At 44.5% G+C, this 23,870-nt stretch overlaps 1 protein-coding gene across 1 annotated transcript; it reads right to left on the bottom strand.

Annotated features, from left to right (window-relative positions):
* Positions 1–10,903: 10,903 nt before the first annotated feature.
* mbip (MAP3K12 binding inhibitory protein 1) lies at positions 10,904–15,430 on the bottom strand. The gene is made up of 9 exons (XM_003962270.3): positions 15,269–15,430; positions 14,516–14,632; positions 14,169–14,378; positions 13,513–13,609; positions 13,112–13,177; positions 12,832–12,990; positions 12,630–12,727; positions 11,353–11,391; positions 10,904–11,255 (listed from the first exon to the last, which is right to left on the bottom strand). The coding sequence occupies exons 1-9, from the start codon at positions 15,386–15,388 to the stop codon at positions 11,148–11,150; spliced, it is 1,014 nt and encodes a 337-aa protein (XP_003962319.2). The 5' UTR covers positions 15,389–15,430; the 3' UTR covers positions 10,904–11,147.
* Positions 15,431–23,870: the final 8,440 nt, after the last annotated feature.

Genomic DNA, 23,870 nt, shown 5'->3' on the forward strand with positions numbered 1-23,870 from the left:
TCTTGAGAAAAAGAGCTCCTTCTCGCTCATATTTAGTGGGGACACCATTTTCCTCCTTTTCTTAGCTCCTTCCTCCGTGGCATTCTCAGTGCTCCTTCCCAGCTCCCCTTCCCCCAGGACTGCCATCAGTGGAGAGCATCATTAGACCACCTGGGGGGGGAGGGGGGACCTGCTAAAATAAATGGAACCTTCTCCTCTCATGTTATCTCCTTATTAAGCTTCCACATTCAATATGGCCTCATCAGGCACTCACGTCTTCATCTCCCATGGATCTGCTGTCTTGAGCATCCAGGAAGAGGAACTTTTCCTGGATGTGGGGCAGATGTGACAGCTGTCACAGAGCTCTTGCTCTGTAAATATAACTCCTCTGCAGGAGGAGGATGACAAAGGGACCTGGAGGGCAGAGGAACTGCCCTCCTTTTGTTGCTGTGGCCCTGAAGGCCACACTTTAATTTTGCTGCATCCTGTTTCTTCTTCAAAAAATAAATATCTTTCTTCTTCAGCGGCACCTAGAGCATTTCTCTGTCCAGTTTTCTCTCTTTGTGTTCTGATGTGTTCACCATCTCTTTCTTATGGCTAGGGAAATGGGAAAATGGTCCTTGGTTGCTTTGAAAGGATTAAATTCTCTTTTATACGTGATTGATCTGACCCTGTGACAGACATTAAGTGGGTCTTCGGCCTGATGCGGAGCGCATGTGTTGTATGTGTCCCTGTTTAGATGTGTGTGTGATAATAGAGCATAGTCATCAACGCCTGGTACGTTCATGCATCGACACGTCCTTTAGATGTGCAGATAGGTCCAGAGAAAATATTCAGTAGAAATAAAGACACAAATGTTTATTGAAGCAGCAAAGTACAAAGGTGAAGCTATCCTGATAAAAGGGACATAAAAGCATCTCCTGTTGCTATATTGGGACCACTCCAATGTACGTTTTTAATTCCTGTTATTTACAACAGGGAACATGGGAAACTTTAGATTCCGACTCACTGATTTCATAGGCAAAGATAACATAAGACTTAAATGGACATCTCAGCCCAAAAACTCAATTATTTATTCATAATTTCTTTGTCAGATTGGTGGACGGGTTTACTGGAAGGAATGACCCCTGCTGCTGCTCAGGATGTGTGTTCCACATCCATCATTTTATGTCTGGAACAGCTAATGTGGACTCAGGACGATGCACCATCAGTCTATCCATACCGTCACCCGGGGGTGTCCAAATCCAGTCCTCGAGGGCCGCAGCCGAGCCAGGTTTTCTGTCCCACCAGGTAGACGTCGCTTTCACCTGGGATCCCACTGAGGAAGGGTTTACCGCCTGGTAGGACAGGAAACGAGGCCTGGATTAGCCCCGCGGCTATGGGCTAACCCTTTAAACCCCCACCCATTCGTCATACAAAAGGCAACAAGTTCTTGGGCCACTCCAGACGCCACCAGAGGTTAAGTTCTTCGTGCCTGAACTATGAAAGGAATCGAGACCGAGGGAGACAAAGCTGTCCGTATAACTGTGCTAACTGAATTCCTGAAAAGAAAACCGACCTGAACGCAACCGCACACCTGGTCCCGCCCTCATCCTCTACCTGTCTTTGTCAATTATCTCCCATTTTCTGTGATTTCTCTCTTGTCAGAGTCTCGCAGGGGCAGGAAGGAGGGAGAGGATGGGAAGAGGAAAGAATGCGTTTGATTACACAAGTTTGCTGTCGGTGGCGGGCTGTCTGAGAGGCGCACGCCATTGTGTTTCCCGTGGATGTGTGACTGCCGCGGCGGATGGGGAGGCTAAAAAAAGACGGCCATGGGAAACATGCAGACTGACATTTCTTAATCAAATATGGCAATCAGGGGCCTAACCAACAGCATAGCATTTGCAATTCCTTTTAATTCCTAATCAAAAGCTGAGCAAATGAGGGAGAAATCGAGGAAGACGGAGGGTGGGGGGACGCAGGTCATTACATCTCTTTTTACTGGCCGGATGAAAAACGTGGAATTAATCAGTGGCCATTAGGGTGTATTTACTTACCCCTGCAGGGGCTCAGCTCGCTCTAGCCTTTCCTGGATACCAGCCCAGACAGAATATTCATCTTGGCAAAGGCGGCTCCATATCCGAGGAAGATTCTGCTGAGACCGGTGCTGCGAGGATGTCAGCAGCGTGCGCCCGTACGACAGTGCTGCAGCCATCTTTACTCTGTGTGTAATCCTCTGTAGGGTCAGTCCAGGGCCTCTGGTATTGACTCACAATTGCCCCCCACCCCCTAATGCACTATTGTCATTGCTCACCCGGGTCCTGAAGTCTGGTGCCAGTTTGAAAAAACCCCAAAAACTGTTAATGGTTATTAAAACCTCTGAGGGTTGTGTTTGGAGGCTTTGGACCCAACTGCAGACATTAAAATAAGTATGATTATCTTTTAACGAGATTTTCTCATTATGTCTGCTGGTTGTAAATTAGCAATTTACTTTTAAATCAAAGGAGATTGCATCAAAAGGGCCAAGGGTCTGCAGTCTCGCATTATTAATCAATCCAATGATCTTCATTTGCAAAATAAGTATAAAGGACTAAAGTGTGACTTACAAATATGAATTAATGTCAAAAGAAAGAGGACTGATGTAACGTTATACCTGCATTTGGTGGCTGCTTCACTGGTGGAGGCCTCACCAGAATTAGCTCCAATCATGTGCGTACAAAGTTTACATTAGGGAACAGGAAGACTGACAGAAAGAGTCTACAGAGAACCTCTCCTCCTCCCGGAGTCATGGAAAATCACTGCTGTGTGTTCAATCCCGTCTAACTTTGTTATAGATGCTGTGTCATTAATCAGTATTGCAGAGCCTGACCTCAGAGCAGCTTTCCTGCTGCACCCAGGGGTGTTAGCATAGCTGTGATACTGACTGTTGCTTTAGAATTGCAATCCCCTTTATGCAACTGCCAGGTTTTAAACGCAGAGAGGGCGTTCTCCACACACCATATTTCTATAAAAGCTTTCTAAAATTCCCTCCCCGAGGGTCCGTTTTGCGTGACCACAGAGGTCAGATGAGACGCCCAGCACTTCAAAGCGGGTGACGCTGGCTGACCACGCCATTACGGCACACAACTCTTCAAACAACTGATAGTGAGACAAAGGAGGCCACGGCGAGCTTTCTGTGGGCGATATGAGCAAACAGTTGATGACGTTTACTCAAGATTAGCGCCGCTCACCGCCAAAGGAGTCTGGCTCACAGAGAGAGAGAGCAAGCAGAGAGCAGGAAGAAGGTAAAGAACAAAAAGAAGGCAATTGAACACTTTAGTCATTTAGCAGACATTGTTGTTTGTCTGTTTGTTGGGCGTGCTGGAGGAGTGGAAGAATGCTGCATTCAGAAGTGAATAATTGGCTCAGCCCATCAGCACAGGTACACCGTCACCTGTTCCACGGGCACCGCGCACATAAAGGATCATTTAAGTAGAATATTGTTCATCAGCCTGAATAAGATGATTGGAAAATCCAAGAATACTTTGTTATGTAGATGATGTTGAATGGATGGTGATTGTGTTTCATAGACGTCGCTGTTAACAAATGGTGGGAGGGAAAAAAAGGGTCTGCTAATGAGGAAAAGGCATCAGCTGAAGTGGTATAGATAAAAGTCAGTTCAGACAGGAAACAATGCAGAAAAAATGGCAAAATTCCTTTCTTTCAAAAGCAGAATCTGTTAAATCAATTAGAGTTTTCTGGCGAACGTGGAAGTTTGAAGAGGGAAAAAGATACTGGCTCCACAGAAAATATAGGATAAAGGGAAAAGTGCGGCTCCGTGAAAATATGAAAACCTTTGCTCCGTTCCATGTTCTGAGCAGTATACCTTCATGTCTTCCTGGGCCTCCATACGTAGAGAGCCGGGCGCCACTCTCCGCCACGCGGACGTGATTGCAGCCGCACCCCAACAACTGCAGCTGATTCCTCCCCGGAACGTGTAATTTTCTCATTTAGCTCACAAGCGTTTGGCCCGACACCAATTAGCAGAGGGCTCTGACCTCAGACGTCTGCACCAAGAGACGCTAACGGTGGCTAACGATGCACCACGTGGCACGCCTCAATCAGCCGCTTCTATCCTCTTTCTATTTTGGAGCCATCAAATCATCACTATATACATAATTCATACTCCTTAGATTTGGAGGTTTCTTTTAATGCACGTTCAGACTTAAACTTACGCAGAACTTAAATCTAACTTTATATTGAGTATCTTGCAATATTCAAAGGGAAGAAATCCATAATAATCCCGTTGATATTTTAAAATAATATTAATGATGACCATTTATTGTTCAGATTTCTTGGGAAAATGGCAACACGATGCAATACCACCATCCGCCATGGGAGGGTGGGGTCAGGCCAAAGTGCTGCTTTTACCCATGGCCCGTCAACAGCAGTGGGGAGGGTGAGCTGGAGAAGAAAAATAGATCTTTGGTAGCTTGTTGGGGTGATCAAAGATGTATCTAGTCCAATTTCATACTGAGGAGAATTCTTCATCAGTCATCTACAGCACCAATATAGAAAGGCATTAATATGCACCATAAGCTATAATTACATGAACTTTGATTGTTTTGTCATTAACCTCTTGTGCTGCTCTCGTTAAAGAAATTTAGTGGACTCTCATTATATTTGATTAGTTTCCTGATGCAATTATTTTGATCTAATTTGATGATGTTTGCACTCGCGTGCACGGGCTCCCGTATGCACCGAGTGTCACCGAGTGTTTGCGCTTTTATATGTATATGCATGCAAGTGCGTGCCTGCCTGCCTGCGAGCCCGGTGGATGTGTGTGCGTGCACATGTGTGGAGGGTGCAGCATGCACATGTCTCTCCTCCTTGACGTCGTCTTTGCACCCCACCAGGCAGCTCTTGGCCCCCTCCTTTCATTGCTAAGAAACCATCCATTCTGTGTGAGTAATCAGAGCTGTGCCTCCAGGAGCCCAGCCAAGCCTCTCATCCTTGGGCTGCTCAAGAGCTGCTTTAATTAACCATCATACCACAGATGGGATCAATTTTTCCCCCCCCCCCACCCCCTCTTTCTCGCTCTTTCTCTGTGCCTCTCCCTCTCCCTTCTATCTCTGCAGCTTCTTTCCTGCACCCTTCTCTCCCATACACAAGCCCCATAATTGCACTGGAACAGTGCCAGCCGTCAGTCGGGCCCCAGACTGCAGGCCTCTCCCCTCGCACGGTTCTCGTCCTCAGCCCCTGGCCTCACCTGCTCAATACCTTATTAGTGTCAGGATCTGTAGAGAGCCATTGCAGATTAACTAAAGGGATGTGAGATTGATTCCTGCCCCTGCAGACAGAATGGAGGTTTTCGTCTCGTCTGAGCGCACGTGTTTATGTGCAGGGTGTGCCGAGGAGGGACGGGGTGAATAGATACACAGGCAGGCAGAACGTGCATATGATGTTTAACTTGGGGAGGGGGTTACTGTGTGCACGGGATGCTTTCTTCATCCTCTGCCAGTCCAGCGTGTATAAGAGCTTTTGAAATCAAGGTTTTTTTGGATGAGTTCAGCATCTGCCTCATTCACGGATAAATAATTCCTCATCTTATTTCACCTTCATCGGGTTTCATGTAGTTCTAGGAAGACACAGATGTGGGTCCCTCTGTGTTGAGCTCTTCCCCCCAGACCTGCACACACACCAGACTCTAAAACCACCAGCCTTCTCAAAGGCCAATCTTAGCTTCTAATCTCGCACGCTATTATTCCCAGTAAATGACCTGTTCAGAGAAATATGTTCAGGAAAATGTTGCCCTATTGATTATTCATGCTGTAGCCGCGGCTATATGTGTCAACGAGGTCTCAGAGGCCGCCGGGTTGGGCGAGAGATTAACATCTATTTCAGAGATAGGTGAATTTGTCATGCAGGGGAGGTGGTGAGGGGGTTCTCTGCGTGTGTGTGTGTGTGTGTGTGTGTGTGTGTGTGTGTGTGTGAGGAGTTTCAGGAGGTTGGGCTAGAGCGGGGTGGAGGGTTGTCTCCTCAGGATTGTGCTGTAATCACAGGGCTCCGTCTGTGTGGCACATCTCAAGAGTGGTGTCAGCTGGGCTCTCTTCTGTTTGCTAATAGCAGGGAGTCAGGCCTCTCTCACAAAGAAGTGCGTTTGATCTCCAGGTATGGGACGTGCAGGGAGAGAGGTGACACGACTGAATACTAACAGGGCCAGCTCACCACCGCTTATCTTTTATCTGCCGCGTGAGTGTGTGTATGTGCATGCACGTGCCTGTTATCCTAATAGTATTTGTGTTTTATGGGTAAACAGCTTAGTGGGTTTCAAGCTTTTAAAAAGGAAAAGAAACACAGGGGTGGTATTATTACAGAGGGCTAAAATCAGGGTCAACTGACAATATTCTAGCACCTGTAATGCTAACAATCGCCAGCAGCTAAAGCCGTTCGGTTCACCCCCCTCCCCCAAAAAATAGTTTCCTAACAATTGTGTGCGACGGCAGGTGCATCGCTTTTGTACGTTACAGCTGCTGATTTGCAGCGCGCTGTTTGTATGATTGTATAACAGCCATTGTGGCGTTGGTCGTGGAGCGGTTCACGGGACCCAGGGCCCAGCTGCCCAAGTGAGGCAGAAGAGTCAGACATCATTGTGGTGTGATTTCCTCCTCTCCTTGCAGATGGAGTGTTTTTGTCAGAGCGAGGGCCACTGTGATTGCCTCTTCGCCAACGGTGTCAGCCCGGGATAATACCGCAGCCGTCCCCACAGGAACAAAACAGGATCAGCACAATCCATTTTCTTTTTCTCTGGCAAAATGGAATAATTTCAAAGAGACAATCCCTGGTAGTCTCGGCAGCCCTGGAAAAATCAAAAGACAACCATTACGGCGAAAAAAGCGTGAAAGAGGTGTTCCACCTTTACCCCTCGGCTGCACAAAATACTATGCCTGGCTCTAACTAGCACGCGCGGCCACAGATGGACAAAGAAAATAGATTTGAAAGGAAAGTTCGCAATCTGACAATGCGGAGCCCTGAAGCGCGGCGTGAAAGATGCATTGGCACCGACTGCAGATGAGGACGGGGAGCACGGCCCCCTCATATTAGACGCCTCATTCACACCTTTACGTTTGAAATCTGGTGCGTCTATACCTCTGCAGAAATCTGAGATCTATGGCAGCGTACCCTTTACAATCTTAATGATACTTCAGCAAAGTGTGGTGGCTGAGAGAGGGCGGGAGCCATGAGGCTCGAGAGCGTCTTATTGGAAAAAGGGGCTAAGAGTGTTGTTGTGATGCCTGACTCCATAGTCTTGGGTCATAGATATTCAAGAACCGCACCTCCCTTTACATTCCTTCTCCCCGTCCCTGTAACACACACTTCCAGACACCCAGCCCCCCCCCCCCCTCAGTCAGATACCTGCAAATGGACGTATATTGCAGAGATGGCGATGTGATGAGGTCTGAGCTCGACGGTCTGGTGTGTAAAAGATGGATGCAGGAAGGGAGGTGCTGCTGAAATAATGAAGAGGGAGTTGTCTTGCTTTAAGGACAATGCCAGAGTAGCTGTCTATTATAGTACAGTGTGAATGAATGAAGAGTGATTGAGTGCAGTACTCCACGCCACCTATATAACACACAAGTACAGCAATGTGGGATGGGGGGGGGGGGGGGGTGAAAGAGCCCTAGAGGCCTAAATGAGGTGAAAGGAAGTGGAAGCGTCCAGTAGGGGGTCTACTGCTGCGGAAAGTGAAGGGAAAGTGGGGAATGAAGGGCTTGCTGGAATCCTAGGCCAATGCATGAAGGTTTAGGGCTAAGTGTCTCATCAGCATCCAGCTCAGGTGCTGCCGGGGCCCACGCACTAACTATGCCCTGACTTGATTGTAATTGCCTGAATTCAACACCCGCTGCTCCCTCCCAGCAATACCACAGGCACATTTCAACTCCAGAGGCAGCGGGGCCACAGAGAGCAGCTGACTGCCTCTATTTGAAGCTCATAGGCTGCAGGGGGATCCTCTCTGGTGCTGTCTGCTTCACGGGGGAGGGTCACAGGTGCGCGCACCCCCTTACCTCGTGGGTGTTTGCGAACAGGAATCAAGTGCAAGTACATCGGGCAGGCTTCTAGAGTGATGGCATGAGCATGACAGAGGTATGTGTTGCTCTAACAGCACCTGAGGGCCAAAAGAGATTTCTTCCTGTAGCTTTGAAGCATCTTGTTGGGGGGGAGGGGGGGGGGGGGGGGGGGGGGGGGGTCTACAATGCATGACACATTTTATGCCGATAGCATTTTACATTTCCATAGCTATCAAATTGAATAAGACTGCCGAGCCCGTGTTTGTCATCTCCAATTCAAAGTCAAAGAATACACTTGATTGCTCCATATTGCCACGCGACAATACTTTCGCATACAGTGGTGAAAATCATTATCGTTGTCCTTATGCTAATGTTTTGAGGGTTGAAAATTGCTCAAATCTACTGCTCAGAAAGAGCCAAACCCCTCCAGATGGCAGAAATAATTGAGTGGAATCACAAGACCAACTTTATAATAACTAATACATTTTGGATTTGTGCTAACGGCCAGCGTGAATATTGCTCCAGGTCTGTTATAGAACCGCGGCGCTGCCTACATTCAAGCGCCTTCTTTGCCACATTTATAACCCACAAGAAGGCTGAATGGAGCACTTGACGCTCATGCTGGCAAGTCCTCGTTCAAAACAACAAGATACAAAATTATGAGCAGAAATAGATTTTTTCTAGTGGTCGTATGTAATTAATGGCTCCCGGTTGACCAGCTTTGCAAACTGCCGGAGGGTTAACTTTAAAAAGTTAGCCTGTGGCGGTCCTCATCCCGCGATAATAAGGCCGTCTCTAATAAAGAACAGGCTTGTTGCCAACAGGTGGTCTCTTTAAAAGACCAGAGCCACAGCACTCAGGGTAAGGGAGAGAGAGAAAAAACGGCCATGGCAAAATGTGTCAGAATCTAATGTTCTGCTGAGTGAAAAGCCTGTTTTCTGTCTTTTGTTCCCAGCTCGAGATTTAGCCATGTTCCTCATTGTTCGGGGCACAAACGAGCAACAGTCTTTTTTGACACGGAGCCACAGATGAATAAAGACTGGAGCTGACTAGTCACAGGAAAGAGCTTTCTTTTTGAAGGGCATGGAGCCCATTAAGAGTTTGGGAGATATGAATGGATATGTATCCTCTCCTTCGACCTCACCAGAAAATACAACCGGACCCATAGAAGTCGAGGAACACCTCCGCGTCTTTTTCACCAAGGTTCCCAAGCACATAACAAGAAATTGGCCAAAGGGAGGACTGATTGACAGGCAGGAATTAGACGGAGTCAATGAGGAAGTGGCTTTTTTGTCCATTTGAAAGGGTATACTATGCCCACCCAACTTTAGAGCCCCAACCACTGACACTAATGTTGATGTTTTGACTTTATATTCCCCACACAGGCTGCAGGGAGTGCGGATTGTTTAATCGTGGCAGGCCTTAACATGTTAATTAAATCCAGTGATGAGCTGCGTGCATGGCGTGTTCACATAATAAAACTGGCAGGATAAAGATAATGAGATATTTAGTGAGCCACTTCACGCAGACGCCAGTCAGTGTTCCCGGCTCAATAGGCGGATGATGGGTGGATCCCGGCAAACGCAGCCCACAAAATACAACCTTTTGTACCGCTCTGTAATCCATTTGTTACACTCAGACCAATTTGTCCTCATTAACCCTCATAAGGGGGACTGTGTCTGAGACAAAAGCTCCAGGGGGACAATGAACAACACCCCCCCCCCCCACACACACACACACACACACACACACACCCCTGAAACCCACCCTCCGCCTCCGTCCATGTCGCTTCACCTCAAGTGCTCCCCTTCCCAGCACATTGTGGCCCCCGGCTGCCACCGAGGTTCCAGCCTTGTTGGAGCAGAGCCAAACAAGTGAGGCACACCTGAAAGAGGGGGTGAAGAAGAAAATTCCCATTTCCGCATCCAGAGTGAAATATCTCCGGAAGGAGGGGTGGTGGTGGTGGGGGGTGGGGGGGGCACAATGCAACGTCTTCTATTGTATTCAGGTCACTCCATCAATCAACTCTGAAATAAATCTTGACGTGGCATACAAAGAGCCACAGCAGAGAAAGGGAGAGGGGTTACAGTAATTTCAAAAGACGTGAGAAAGTTGGGTTTCCTCCGCTGCTGCTGCTTGTCACACCTGTTGCAGCTGTGATTGGAAAATGCTGTGTGTTATTGTGGAATAACCCTGTCCAATCAGTTTGATGGCACCTGCCCGGCCGCGTACACGTGAAACCAAGCCCCTGCTGCACGTCGGGGCCCATAAAGCGATCCAGACGGAATATCGGGCAAGGCGAGAAAGCGGGATATTCTATTTCATTTCTACAGCCACGGGTGGCCTGGATACACTTAACGACACGTTCCACCTGTAATTAACCATACCGTGTTATTTGACCAGTCTTCATGGGAGGAATAAGCTGAGCTAAACTCACAATTACTGTTATTATCCAGGCTTTTCCGTGTGAAGTTTTCTTCTCCCGTCTAAAAAAAAGCCCGCACTTCTCTCTCATGATCTGGCAGCTTAGGTGATCAGCAGGTGGATATTGAGATCGTGCATAGTTAACGGTGAGCTGCTTTCACCCAGACCTAAATTCAAATAGTTTTTAATCCCATAACCAGGCAGGGATAACTCATTTATCCACTTGGAGAGCCCAGAGTTGTAATAATTGCTTCAGCTGCTCGATGGGAGCATGTCACAGTGTCAAACACAGCAGCGTCTCATTGAACGCTGGTTTGTTTGAGTCTCCAATATGTTTTCCAAACAGAGATGCGGTAATCGGGTCATTTACTATAATGACAACCATTAGGGAGCATCATCGTCACACAGCAGTCAGATAAATCAGGCGTCTCAACCGCATTAAAGCCGGCTCATCATTGCACATTCAAGGTAGAAACGGGAATTATACAAAAATTTAATGGCTGGAAAAAAGGTTTACAATACAGTTATATTGTTGGGAAACCTGAAAATGGCAATTTATTGAGGAAGCGATGAGTCCATATTTACTGGGAGGGCAAAATGTCCTATTGTAGCAGCTTTTATTTGTTGTGTTTAAGCTAAATACCAACATGAGTCACTAAAACATGGAGTTCTGCATTTAGTTTGATGTGGAGAAGCTGAAGAGAGGCTGTGGCGGTGCTACAGCGGGCACTCGCTGCCATATCCAGACCCAAATTCATTCACTCTCTTCAATAGTGCCGCTTTCACAGCGCTGATCTTCTCATCCAGCTCCGTCAGGTTGCAGGCCTGAAGGACAAATTAAAGGGAAAAAATGTCGGAATGATCAAAAGAGGGCAACCTTAACCACCGGAGAGCAGGGGAAGGAAACAAAAGAGCTCCTGACCTGAACGGGAGATGTCTTTGGTCGCTTGTGCAGGTGACTCTACAAAAAGAAGCACATGTTAGAACTTTCACATTTCAGAGTAATTCATTAAAGCTAACACCGTGTTGAACCCAATGTCACCCAGCTCTCTTCAGTGGAGAGGGGCAGCCTTGAACTTTCCTGCGTTTTATATCAGATCGAATGAGAATTTAAATAAAAGATTCAAAGGATTGACAGAAAATGGTTACGGCGTGTTGCCTCAATCACCTCACACACTTGATATTTTACAACAGAAAGGCAGCAAACATTCCATATATTCACCTTTCTCCCACCCTGGGGGGACACGGATGCAGAGTTTGTCATTTTAATGCAAAGGAATGAAAGAATCCTAACACGGATCCATTTACTTTCATGGATTTATGTGATATTTTGCTTTCATTGAAATGTTTTGGTTATGAACAAGATGTTTCGGTAAACACGGGAGAAAGCACGAGTTGCAACAAGAGATGTGCTTTTAATCTGACATCTTTGACTCTCAACTGAAAACCAGTGTAGAATTGTTTAACATGCTGCATAATTTGCTGTTGAGAGTTAAAACATTCCTGGCTCCGTGGGCCAACTGTGTACAGCTCTTCAGTAAATCCCAAACTACAGTATTTTCAGAAATTGGGGGGGGGGGGGTGTGTGAAAAAAACCAGCACTCTGAATATAAAAGACCCCATCAGTTTATTCAAAGACACTTGACGTCTCTTGCTCAGCGCGCACAAACATGCAGTGAGTCAAAAGCAGATAGAGAGCAGCGGCGTACTCACAGGAGCAGCATGCGGCGCCGAGAAATACCAGCGTGAAGAGACATGCAGCATCTTAAGCACACTTACTCAGAATACTAAACGTATGCTGGACAGACTCCTTCAGGATGGGAAATTAGATTCTGTGTGACTGTGAAAATCTGCTGTGGATGTGGATTATTGAAGGCTGTATTCTGACTGGGCAGTTCAAAGAAGGGACTTTTACGCCTTTGGCAGAAATGTTAAAGCAAATCTAACCTGCTGCATTAATGACCTAAATGAAATTTGATCATGACGAGGTGTTTAAGTGAGTACATTTTTGTCATAGACAAATTGCTCTTTCAAAGTTAATTTACTTATAAAACACACAAACCTACAATAAATGAAAGTTTTAGTTTGCAATGGGGCCTCACACACTTGTGTTAAACAAATGGAAATCATGCTAGAATAAACAGACAAACCATATTTTACATTCAGCATACGTGTGTTTATAATAGCCACAAAACTCACTGAGGACTGGAAGTACTCAGGCGAGAGTCCCTCCAACTCCAGGATCCGGTCTTCCAGCTTCTTTAGCCTCTGGTAGACGTTTAATGGAATTGGACCCGCTGAAGAAGAAACATTTGAAGATTTTTAAAATCCTGGATAAAAGCAGGTCGGTGCATGTGCAGACTTTGATGGCACAAAATGAATTTTTAGATTTATCTTTGACCTTCTGGGAGCCTCAGATGAGTCTCGATGTTTTGAAGTCGTTCTTCTATGGCGGCGTTTCCACAGTCTCTTGTCTGCAGGCCCCTCTGCTGCTCCCCAGCTGCTCCGTGACCCCCCCCAACACGAATCTGGGGCCCATAAGTGTTCACTACCCTCGTAACTGGCAGGTGGAACAAAAGGCATTATGGATAAAAAAAGAAATATCTCAGTCTTATAGTGGTTTAACAGGCTCACAAACAAGTCAGTTTAATTGAAATAACAATGTGAATGTGTATTCTTACCTTTCACGTGGCTTTTGAAACCTGGATAAGGCGTGAAAACTGCATCTGTTCTGGCACAGCTGTTTTCTACACAAGAAATTTGAGAATTAAATCAAATTTTAAGCGCTGTTAAATTTTCTCTTGCTCAGTCTGGAACAATTACCATTAGCGTGTTCTGATTTCTATAATTGGTGTCTCACACAGGCTTTGAATTTAACAGAAAAAAAGAGAAAAACCCATCTTGTGTTTTTCTGGACTAAGCTGGTTGTATTTTGAGGCTGAGTGTGTTAGCTACTTCAACACCACTCTTGGAGCAGTTCAGCCTGACCTCTCGCCTGTAGAAATCAGCTCTCTCCCAAACATTGGCAATCTGTGTGCAGACTCCCTCTCCACCCTGCCCCCAACCTCTTTCCCATTCTCACCCTGATTGCAGTCGATCACGTTGCAAAACTCGCGCACATTGTTTTCATTGATCTCCATCTGCTTGCGCTCCATAAATGCAGATATTCTCCGCTCAATCTGGGTCACAACGGAAAGACAAAGCAGATAATATGATAAAATATATTGATGGGCTACTCAGAGATGTCAAGAACGCGATGAGATCTTTCTGCCGACCTGCAGGTAGATTAATGATCTGAGGCAAACCAGATGCAGCAATGACACGGAATGTGAAAGGTAGTTGGAAATGATTCCAGGTAGCCAAAAAAGGTTGAACGGCCTGTCATCGTCACATGATGGAAAATGAATACTGTTTGCTTGGCTACCAAAATAAATGTACAACAGAATGGGGCCTCTTGTCCTTCATCCACATGCAATCTCAGAGTAATGAGCATCCACTTCATAATCCATCAAGGACCTGGCCCTCTCTCAAAGCCCTCCACCAATGTGCTCTGTTCTACCCGAACTCAGCACTAAAGAACCCCTTATTCTCCACTGAACTCAGCTTATCGGATCTCCATCAAGCTTTTGCTCCATGTACACATCATCGGGTGCGATTACTTATGATTATTCATTTGCTTGATGGGGAGCAAAGAGGGCTCAAAATATGGCCGTGGTAAAACTGCTGACTGAGACGAACCTCTGACTTCCCCGCTCTTATCTGCACCATGATGTCGTCTGCTGGCGTCTTGCTTTCTGAAGCCTCCGTTCTGAGAGGACAGTAGTCCGGAAGTTCGGTCGTCGGGGGCGTGAATAACGACGATGTGACAGCAGCGTCTGACGTGTTGTCTGGTTTAGTTGATGTGTCCCCATCAGCATCAACCAAAGGCTTTAACCTGTCTGAAACAGCCTACACACACACAACAATAAGACGATAGTGTATCAGAAGGTAGTTTTGACTGGAAAATGCTTTATTAATCATCAATGCATCTCAGTTGATTGTTTTCTCCAATGTAGCACATCAAAGTCAGCATAGAAGTACTTTACCTGTAATTTTGTGATATGCTGCTGTAAAGAACTGTAAACCTGAGCGAGAGGCGTCGTAGAAAGGTCCAAAGCGTCGGTATTGACGTCTATTCTCAGCACAGCGTTGTTTAATTTAAGCTGAAATTTAGAGAGGGTTTTAGTCACACGTCAGTCTTAACAGGTCAGTACTAAAGCACATTGATTGAGGAGTTAAGTATTGCTGTCTCTTCTTTAACCTGTTCAGCTCGAAGGAACAGACTGTCGGAGGAACCCCATTTAGGAATTAAGAAAGAAATGACAGCTATAAAGCCACTACGGTGAATGTGACTTCATCAATATATGCTGGAGCTTTCAGATACGGCAAATGTGGATTATGTGCAAGGACATTCATGAATTCTAAGGGTCTAAAAATGAATGATGGACCTCATACACTCTGGATTTATCGTGATTTTCAGAACGACGTTAGTTCAAAATAGAAGTATTGAATAATGTAGCGCAAAATGCTATACTAAGTAAATGAATTAAAGCATTGTAGTAACGTGGATTGATTTATAACCCAGACATTCACATTTATAATAGAACATCATGGATAAGCAGAAGCATAACCAGTCTATTTTACTGTAACGCGGTGTTAAAAACGCCACCTGAAGCGTGGAAGTGAAAGAAGAAAAGACTTGTGTACACCATCTACTGCAGGGCTGCTAAAAACATTAGCATGTGCTACCCGACCGCAAGGAGAAAACGTGAGGCCTGGGGCTCCGGGGCTCAACAAACCTCTTCCCCGAACTGTGCTAACAGCTTCAGCATGGCACACACGCAGTCCCCGTAGCTGGACATGTCACCGGAGTCCTTCAAAACACCGCTATTTTCACGCTGCTTCATTGTCTCCGCCATTACAGAAACGTGACGTCAGCGGCACTGCGCGCTGATTGGTGGACCTGGGACCGCGAGTGCGCGCGAGAGGAAAAGAAGACTGCGCCCGCGGCGCGCGCGTGCCGAGAGGCGAGACTGCATTGCGGTTGAAGAACTGTTTTATTTTAGCAATTTTGATCAGATATATTTAGATGTAAAAAGTCATTAAAGATCATTTTCATAATAGTTTAATAATAATCAGCACATTTTTCCGTGGCAGGCGCCGCAGTGGACTCGGACAACATTATTGAAGATAATCTTTGTGGAATAGTTATTTTATTAAAGTTAATATGGAGAATATTAAACCTTCCCCCATCTTAAATATGAAATCGTCAATGATTCTGTGTTAGTGTTTTACTTTATTGAACACTTTAAACCAAGCTATTTGGGGTAAAAGAAAAATTAAATTATTTCTGATGCAAGCAGTCAGCTTTAACAGAATGACAATGTGTGTGAACTTAGCAACATTAAGAATCATATTTATCCTTTAATAGTATGGCAATATGACATGAGCACCTTCTTTGGTATTTTTTTGTTTAAATGCTTGACAGGAGGAACCTCTGCCAAAGCAACATGTTTCCCTGAATGATTCAAAAACGTCACTAAACTAAAATAGTTACTGACTGTGACTCTTAATTAGCTTCCATCTGCTGTCAAAAAGAAACTACTGGACATAATTACCTGCAGAATGGATGGACTGAAATGTGAGTCACATTTAACTTCTCCATCACTTTTCAAACTGGGAAAGAATGGTCATTCAATTAGGAACACTGTCTGTCAGCCAAAGCGGACTGTTCAGCAGGGCACTGGGATGGGAACCCTGTGACAATGGCGTATTTTTCTGAGTTGAGTGACTGTGGGAAAAGCTCCCTCTTCTATTCAGACATTTTTCTCTTCTTTTCACATAAATGGGAGAGAGACTGATGAAGGCAACAACAGAAAAAGAACAATTACAGGCAATGAGAAAGCACAACCACTCAGAACTACGGGTTAATCATTTTAGGAAAGGGTCTGAAGACAAGCTTTTTTAGTTTAATTCATCTCTGGGGTGATATTCCCCCCTGATACAGGAAGGGAACTGTAACACTTGACATGGCTTGACATGCTGAGCCATGGCTGACTGTTCCCACACAGCATGGAGCTCAGGAATTAAATAAAGAAAACTGCTCATTTTAATTTGCCTGTCTGCAGGGACAGGAGCCGTGTTTATTCATATTTCTTTCTTTCTTTTTTAAAGGAAGAACCATGTGACATGTATTTTTCTATTGTGGTTGTTGATCATTTTTTACAGATGCGGTTTTATAAATGACACATGATGAGATAAGAATCTTTACTCTAGTTGTGCTGAGATGTTGATCAGGTGTCACTCAGCTGCACCCAGAACTGGACTCATAGATCCCAGACACCACTGCCAGCGTAATAAAATAAAATGTCAGTTTTCAGTCAAGTTCTTTCAATATCCAATAAGATCACCAGATTTCTTTGTTGAAGAAAATTTAAATGATTAAAATTAAATTTAAAATAGGGAAGCTTTAGCAACACATGTGACATTATCATCAGTTATTAGAATATTTATCTAACATATGGGAATTTTGATTTATTAAAACCTTATCTCCAATTTAGTATATTTGTGAATATACTAGAAGCAGAGTTGTTTATAATATATAGAATTTAAACTACAACTTTTATACATACATACATACATACATAGGTTTGAAGCTCAATTACTGTTAATCAGTATGAGAAAAATGAAAATATACCTACGCATGTAGGCAAATAGTTTATGCAAATTGGCAAATATTACATTAAAATATGGGCTTTTTTCCACTTTCCACAAATTAACTAAAGGTTAATATCTATTATTGCTCATCATTAATGATGATGCTGCGCATAAATACTTTGTTTTACCCCATCGTAATTCCTTAATAAACCATTAAGGTGATTTCACCTACACATTGTTAGATGGAAAATTGTGTACATCAGCATTGTTGACCTTTTCTTTCATCATCCTACAGGAACGTCACAAAGGTTCTGCTATAGAGCCTAATCGTGGTGCCTGATGTTGGTAGAACGTAACATAAACAGGAGAGTCGGTAAAACTTGTAGTTAAAATGAATACACTCATCCACCAGCAAAACAAGCAGCAAATCACTTTGCAAGAGTATCTTCAAATTAGTGATAATTATAATAATTTGTTACACAAGTCAATTTTTGAAGTTTAAGAACAACTCATATTATTATAACTTGTATTAAAACACATGTTTGAAATATATAATTCAACTTATTCTTCTGTGCTTGTAGAACCCCCCCCCCCCAAATAATAACATTAGTTAATTGGCTAATAAACTAAATATACCTAAGCCTAATAAGATTTTTTTTTAAAGTGTAGATATTTTTTTTTACCATGCTTAGTCTGCTTTGTTGCAGTGTTAAAAGGAATTTGCAATCCTGGAGTAAACCTAAAAGCATTTTATCAACATAACATCATAATGAGGCAGCAATATTAGATCTAAATGTATGTTAAATATAAGATCAAATTTACAGTAGATCCACAGATCTGATGATCACCATCAGCAGAGAATTTGCCCCCCAGAAACCATCAAACTGTCCTAACAAGAGCCTGAACATTAGCCTCAAAGGCAAACCCGGCCCAGACTCACCGAGATCACATGATGGGAAAACGCTGCACTCCACTTTAATGCAGCCGCCATCGAAACCTCGAAGCCTAAACTTATTACTTTACACCACTTCAGCCCGTGAAGAGCATTAATGATATGGACAAAGCACTGAGGATACTCATAAAGTTATTAACCAGCTTTTACACCTGCACGCTGCTGTTCCTGCCACCACTGCAGTCAGCCAGAGAGAGGATGCCCAGACACCATCATGTAACTCCTTCATCACTACAGGTTGCTGTGTGGAGTGGGTGAAGAGTCTCTGCATGGATAAAGATGGCTTGGGTTCTTTATTGTTTGCCTTTGACTTTCCACAAAAGCACCTTGAACTTCACGCCAATGACAAGTCGGAACAGGAAAAAACACAAGCAAACAAGTCAGTTCCTCTTGTAGATGTTTAATTTGTTGCTGCTGAAAGTGGAACGACTTTAGTAATAAAGTCCATTTTGGAGCAGAATGACAAGAGAATCCTAACCTAAGGGAGTGGAAATAAACAGTCAGCACACTGTCACATCCCGTTCTTTCAGACAGTTTTTTTTTTCATTTATTATACATAAATAATTACGGTCTAAATTTAGTTTTAAAGGGTCATCTGTAGAATACCAGTCTTACGTTGCAGCAGGTTTAAGTCTAAAGATGTTACTCACAATCAAAATACTGTGGAGTGCGGTATCCCCCTCCCCACCCCCACCCCAGCCAGCCCACACTGGGCATGCGCACTACAGCTTTAAGCAACCGAGCTTTATGTGTGGGCGTAGAACATTGAGAGTAGAAGAAGAACCAGAGCAACAGTAACTCCCTGTCTGCTGCATTTCTGAAGCAACTCAACCTCCACTACAAAACTTTGTTGCTCGCCATTAGATTCGCTCTTGTTCTGAAAATGTCCTCCCATAAAGCTCCGAGGACAAAAGTGCCCCTGCGTGTATGCCGGTTTGTCTCATTACCGCCTCCTACTGCCCCGGCAGATGAACTACAGCGTGTTGTTGTCTTCGATACATTGTCATCTGCATGATGAAATGCTTTGCTATGGATTTGGAAAATGCGTGCATGGGGTTTTAGCTGGATCTTACCTAAAATGATCAATTTCAGGGGCAACCTTCAAATTCATCTCCTAGCCTTCTCCATCGATACAGATCCTTGTTTTGTTTCTAGCTTTCTCAGGACATTGTCAGGAACAGGGCCTTTTAGGTTTTGTAACATCATCCATTCATAGCAGGTACCTGCTAACCTGGATGCTGAACGGCCACTGACTCTGTGCTTGGGCGACAGATGGAGCCTGGAGCAACAGGACAAAACACAAAATGCTAACGTGAACATTATTTATGGGATGACACTTTGCTATTGAAATGAGAATATTCTGACTGGGCTATTGTTGTCATCGATAGCAGTATTTGAAATGAACATGATTCCTTAATCTTTGTTGGCATGTTAGGGCCATTTTATAATTATTTTAACTAAATTTCTCACGCGCTGCTCCTTTAACAGTGTGGCACATGGCTACATAATTCAAACAGTCAAAGCTGTGGGTTGTTTTAATCTCTTTGTCCCTTTGTGACCTGCAGCACCACTGGTTTGCGTCGTCCTTTCCATTCTCATGTCATTCACAGCTGTTTTCACTAAAAGGCTCTTCACCACAGGTTTTCTCCCCCAGCTAGCAGACAAGGTTAGCTGCTAGCTGTTGAAAACAGTCAATAGCAGTGAAGTATTTTCCTTTCAGTCCTGGTGGAAAGGTTCATAAATCAGTGGAGATCATTTTATTTGCAAAAGTAGCATCACTGAGCCATGTTATTTGTCACTTTTTCTGTTCTATTTGTTACTTTGTATGTAAAATGGATGATTATTTAATTATTATAAACTCTTTTTACTTACAGCTTGACACATTACAGCTTTTCAGACCTTCCACAGCTGACATTTCACAATAAACTGCACTAAAAAAGTCATTTTACACCATAGAAAGCACGTCAGTATGCATTATATGCAATTTGTGTCAATAGATTACTGAAAATGTGACACACAGCGTCTTGAAAGTATGCTTCATCCCAGTTATTGTGACTCTCACTTGTCCTTCCTTGTCCTTCCTCCTGCGATGAGACGGGATCCAGCTGAGCCTAAATGACCCAAGTCGATTGCAGTGAGTCAGAGTGCTTCAGTCTGCTTCAGTCTTTCCCCTGAGAGGTTGCATGTTGATGGTTCTGTTAATACACGCTCAGTCAGAACCACGGAGAACACGCCAGACCTGGCTGTCTGCCAGATATACTGATCAAGACGTGAGATATTTGTTGGCGGATAATCACAAACACTTGATGTGAAAGTGGTGTTATTTGGTTACGAGTATTTTTGAACAGGGGGAGTCATTTGAGCAGAAACACTGGGGGTAAAAATGGCTCTGAATATAACTTAACAAAGAGGTTATCAATTTATATATAACTTATAGTAGACCTACAACTGTCTGTTGTGACATAAATCTCTATGTTGATATGTTTGTTGTGTTTTTGTCTTGAAACTGGTGGCTAGTGTTAGCATCAGCTGGTGCTGTACTTACTGTATGTTTATTTCTTAAAACTATTTGCTCAAGGATCTTGTATAAGTTGCACACAATTACATAATTTTAAAATATATTTCTACAAGAGGAGATTATATAAACTGATGTATTTTCCTCTTGTAGTGTACTTTTAACATGTAGATAAATAGCTGACAAATGGCATTCGCATGAACAGAATATTTGGCCTTTATGCATAGAAAACAGCAGTCATGGAGGGGAACCCGGGTCGCTTCTTTTGTACTATAAGTAAATTTATATGCCCACTTTTTCCAAGGGCTACAGATTAATGATGATGTGAGTTATTCATCAGCCCGTAGATTGTTTGCAATGATGGGAAAATGATGAGAATGGCTAATTTCAGAATCCTACACCCCCCAGTCCTGTAGGTAGGTGAATATTACACCTACAATTAAATAAAACAATTGTGTTTTTTACTTTAAAAAAAAAAAAAAAAAAAAAAAACTTTGTTGAGGTTACAAAACTATGAGAGTAGTAACTTTTTTGTTTCTGGGCTCTTACAGTAGAGCTGACAGACTGTATTAGCCATTCTGTGACTATATGTTATATCCACTCAAAAGATCCCTGATCACCTTGTTTTTCCATCGCGTCTCCCCTCAGTGTGTCTGTCCCCCACCAGCCCTGCAGATACATCCAGCTCCATCACCCCATTACCACCTCCACCAGCAGTAGCAAGCCCCCCCTCCCGTCCCCGCCCCCACCCTCAGGCGGCTGCACCTGTCACCTGCGGGCCCCTGCCTACATTCAGGATCAATTTACATAACCTTATTTAGCAGTTCACAAATCAGAGCCATTAAGAGCCGCTAACAGGAACCCAGGCTTCTAATTTTGCCTTTCACAGTGGGGAAATTGTTCGGTTCAGACCTACAAATAAAGATCCAGGTCTTGGCTTTGATTGTTGATTGTGATGGTAAATGTACAGATGATTAGAACTGATTTTTTTCCTCTGCCCCCGTATTGATTTACTGCCAAAACACAGCAGGGATCATTTGTGGTGGACGGGGAGAACTGAGTAATGAGGGCGTTTGATGTATGCACCGATATATGCACGCGTGAGCTTTAGTTTTCCACCAAACCTCGCGACGCTGCCAGAGTGAAATCTGCGCTTCTGCATCCAGACGCGCACGTTTGCGCTTCACGGAGGAGGAGGACCGAGTCCAGGCTTCCGCCCACAGATGTTGTCTGCTGTTGTCTTTTTTCTTTTTTTTTTAAAGGTGATTGCATAACATCAGCCATCAGCAGGCAGATAAGAGCCGCGGTAACAGCGGGCCCGCAGAGATGGCGAGCCGTGGAGGAGAAAGGCGCTGCCGCGGTGGCTGCGCATAAAAGCCCCGGGAGGTCAAGTCAAGCAAAAATGAAAATGTTTATGAGGTGTGATTCATTAAAGTGGCCCTGTCCGGCTTTGGCCCGGCTCGTTTCAGTCGTTTCACTTGAGGATAATTTATTACAAGTGCGCCGAGCATGTCCGTGTGGGGGTTGGGACTCGGCAGAATGGTGCTTGAGAATGCTATAGCAACCAACAAGAGGATGTGGGCCTTTGCTGAAAGCTACTGGGATTGTGTAAAAAAGAGAGGGAGAGAGGGAGGCAGAGGGACAGATACGATAATACTGATTTTTATTCCAGTTACGGTTAATATGTAGGATTTTTGTCTTATAAAGCCTCCAACTGGGGGGCCGCCAGACTGAGAATAAAGAGCAACAACTGTTGTTGTCGTGCAGCCTGCACGAATTACTCGTAATGAACATGTAATTAATGGAAATAGACTCACTGGTGTCAAAGCAAACAGCGATTCTAATTGATTTGCATTTCCCTTTTTTCGCCCGTCTTTGTCAGCCCTCTCCATTGATCAACCCCCGCGCGTATCGCCCCGCATGCGTTCGGCTTCATTAGCAGATAACGGGCTCCTGACCGCTCCCATCCCGGGTTTAATGTCGCCTAACGTCTACTTTGTTCCCGTGTCATGTCGGAGGGCAGCTGACATAATGAGGCAGTAGGTGGGTGGGCCGCGGCGGGATCAGCGGTGGGGTTAGGAAAGCAGAACCTGCGGGACCGGCGAGGCCGCAGCGTTCACTCTCACATAAACTGGCCGTTTTCTGCAAAAGAATATGCCCTTTTAGCATCAAGAGCACCTAACCCCCCCCCCGATTAGGGTTCCGTTTATTCCGCCTGCAAATTGACCAAGTGAGAAATCCCAGCGAGGCTATGTCCTACTGAGCAATTCAGCACCGGAACAGCACACGGAGAAAAACGGCCTAAAAGGAGAAGCAGCGCATTGTGCACAGAATTGCATGTTAGCTAATTGTTAATTTAAGCGACTCGCAGCGGCTAATTATGTCGGCACAGCCGAGCCATTTGCATGATGGACCAGCCACCTGCCTGAAGGCACTGCCAGGGCAAACTATGTAATTACTGAACAGCAGTGGGGCAATTTTTGACTGTCGCCCCTTTTGTGTCATATGAATTCCTCGTAATGGCATATTTCATTAGGGGGGCAAATATCACCCACCTCCCCGTCCCCGCGGCTGCTTAACAAAGGGCGCAAGCCTCAACAGGTCCTAATACCCGGGACCTATTTACATCAGCGCCCGCCCGCTATTTTATTTTTCTTTAAATCAACCTGCAGTTATGTGGCGCTTTGCTGTGAGTTAAATGGGCGAGATTCGCCTTTTCTCAGCTCACCTCACGCGTTCTTTTTTCTTCAGAGGTTAAAATAGACCGAGTGATTGCAGCCTGAACTCATTAAGCTGTCAAATGTCCGCGCTTGATTGCTTATTGTCGAACCATTCAAGGGCCACTTTTTAACCCGCTCTGACCGATGAACTCCTGGATGTCGACCCCACAGTTTCAGTTGAATTATTTAGGATGAACTCTTTTTTTCCCCCCAGAAAAAATATTTTAATCATGCTTTATTTATCCTTTAATTATGTTTAGAAACTACCAAACCGTCTTCATTTGCTGCTTAAGTGTCTTTTATTTTCGTCTCTAATACGAATTGTAATAATACAATAAATAAACAAAATAAAAAAAAACATGTAATGGATACATCGTCTTTCTTCTGGTGGTAACACATTTAGATCAGGTAAAAACTGGTCTCGCGGGGTTAATTTGGCTTGGTTTTGGCTCTTGTCGTCTGAAAGGCTCCTTTAAATGGAGCCGTCAGCGCTGCGGGCCTCCGGGGCGAGCAGCGGGGCCCGGGTCGCCGTGGAGGGTTTGGTGTTAACGGGGTTA

This window comes from Takifugu rubripes, chromosome 2, assembly GCF_901000725.2.
Source record: "Takifugu rubripes chromosome 2, fTakRub1.2, whole genome shotgun sequence".
NCBI lineage: Eukaryota > Metazoa > Chordata > Actinopteri > Tetraodontiformes > Tetraodontidae > Takifugu > Takifugu rubripes.

Excerpts from the sequence above, each read along its gene's own strand:
- mbip (XM_003962270.3), bottom strand. The coding sequence starts at position 15,388 with ATGGCGGAGACAATGAAGCAGCGTGAAAATAGCGGTGTTTTGAAGGAC. Across the intron at positions 12,991-13,111 it reads TTTCAAAAGCCACGTGAAAG|TTACGAGGGTAGTGAACACT; the intron begins GTAAGAATACAC and ends TCCACCTGCCAG. Across the intron at positions 11,256-11,352 it reads CAAAGACATCTCCCGTTCAG|GCCTGCAACCTGACGGAGCT; the intron begins GTCAGGAGCTCT and ends TTTGTCCTTCAG.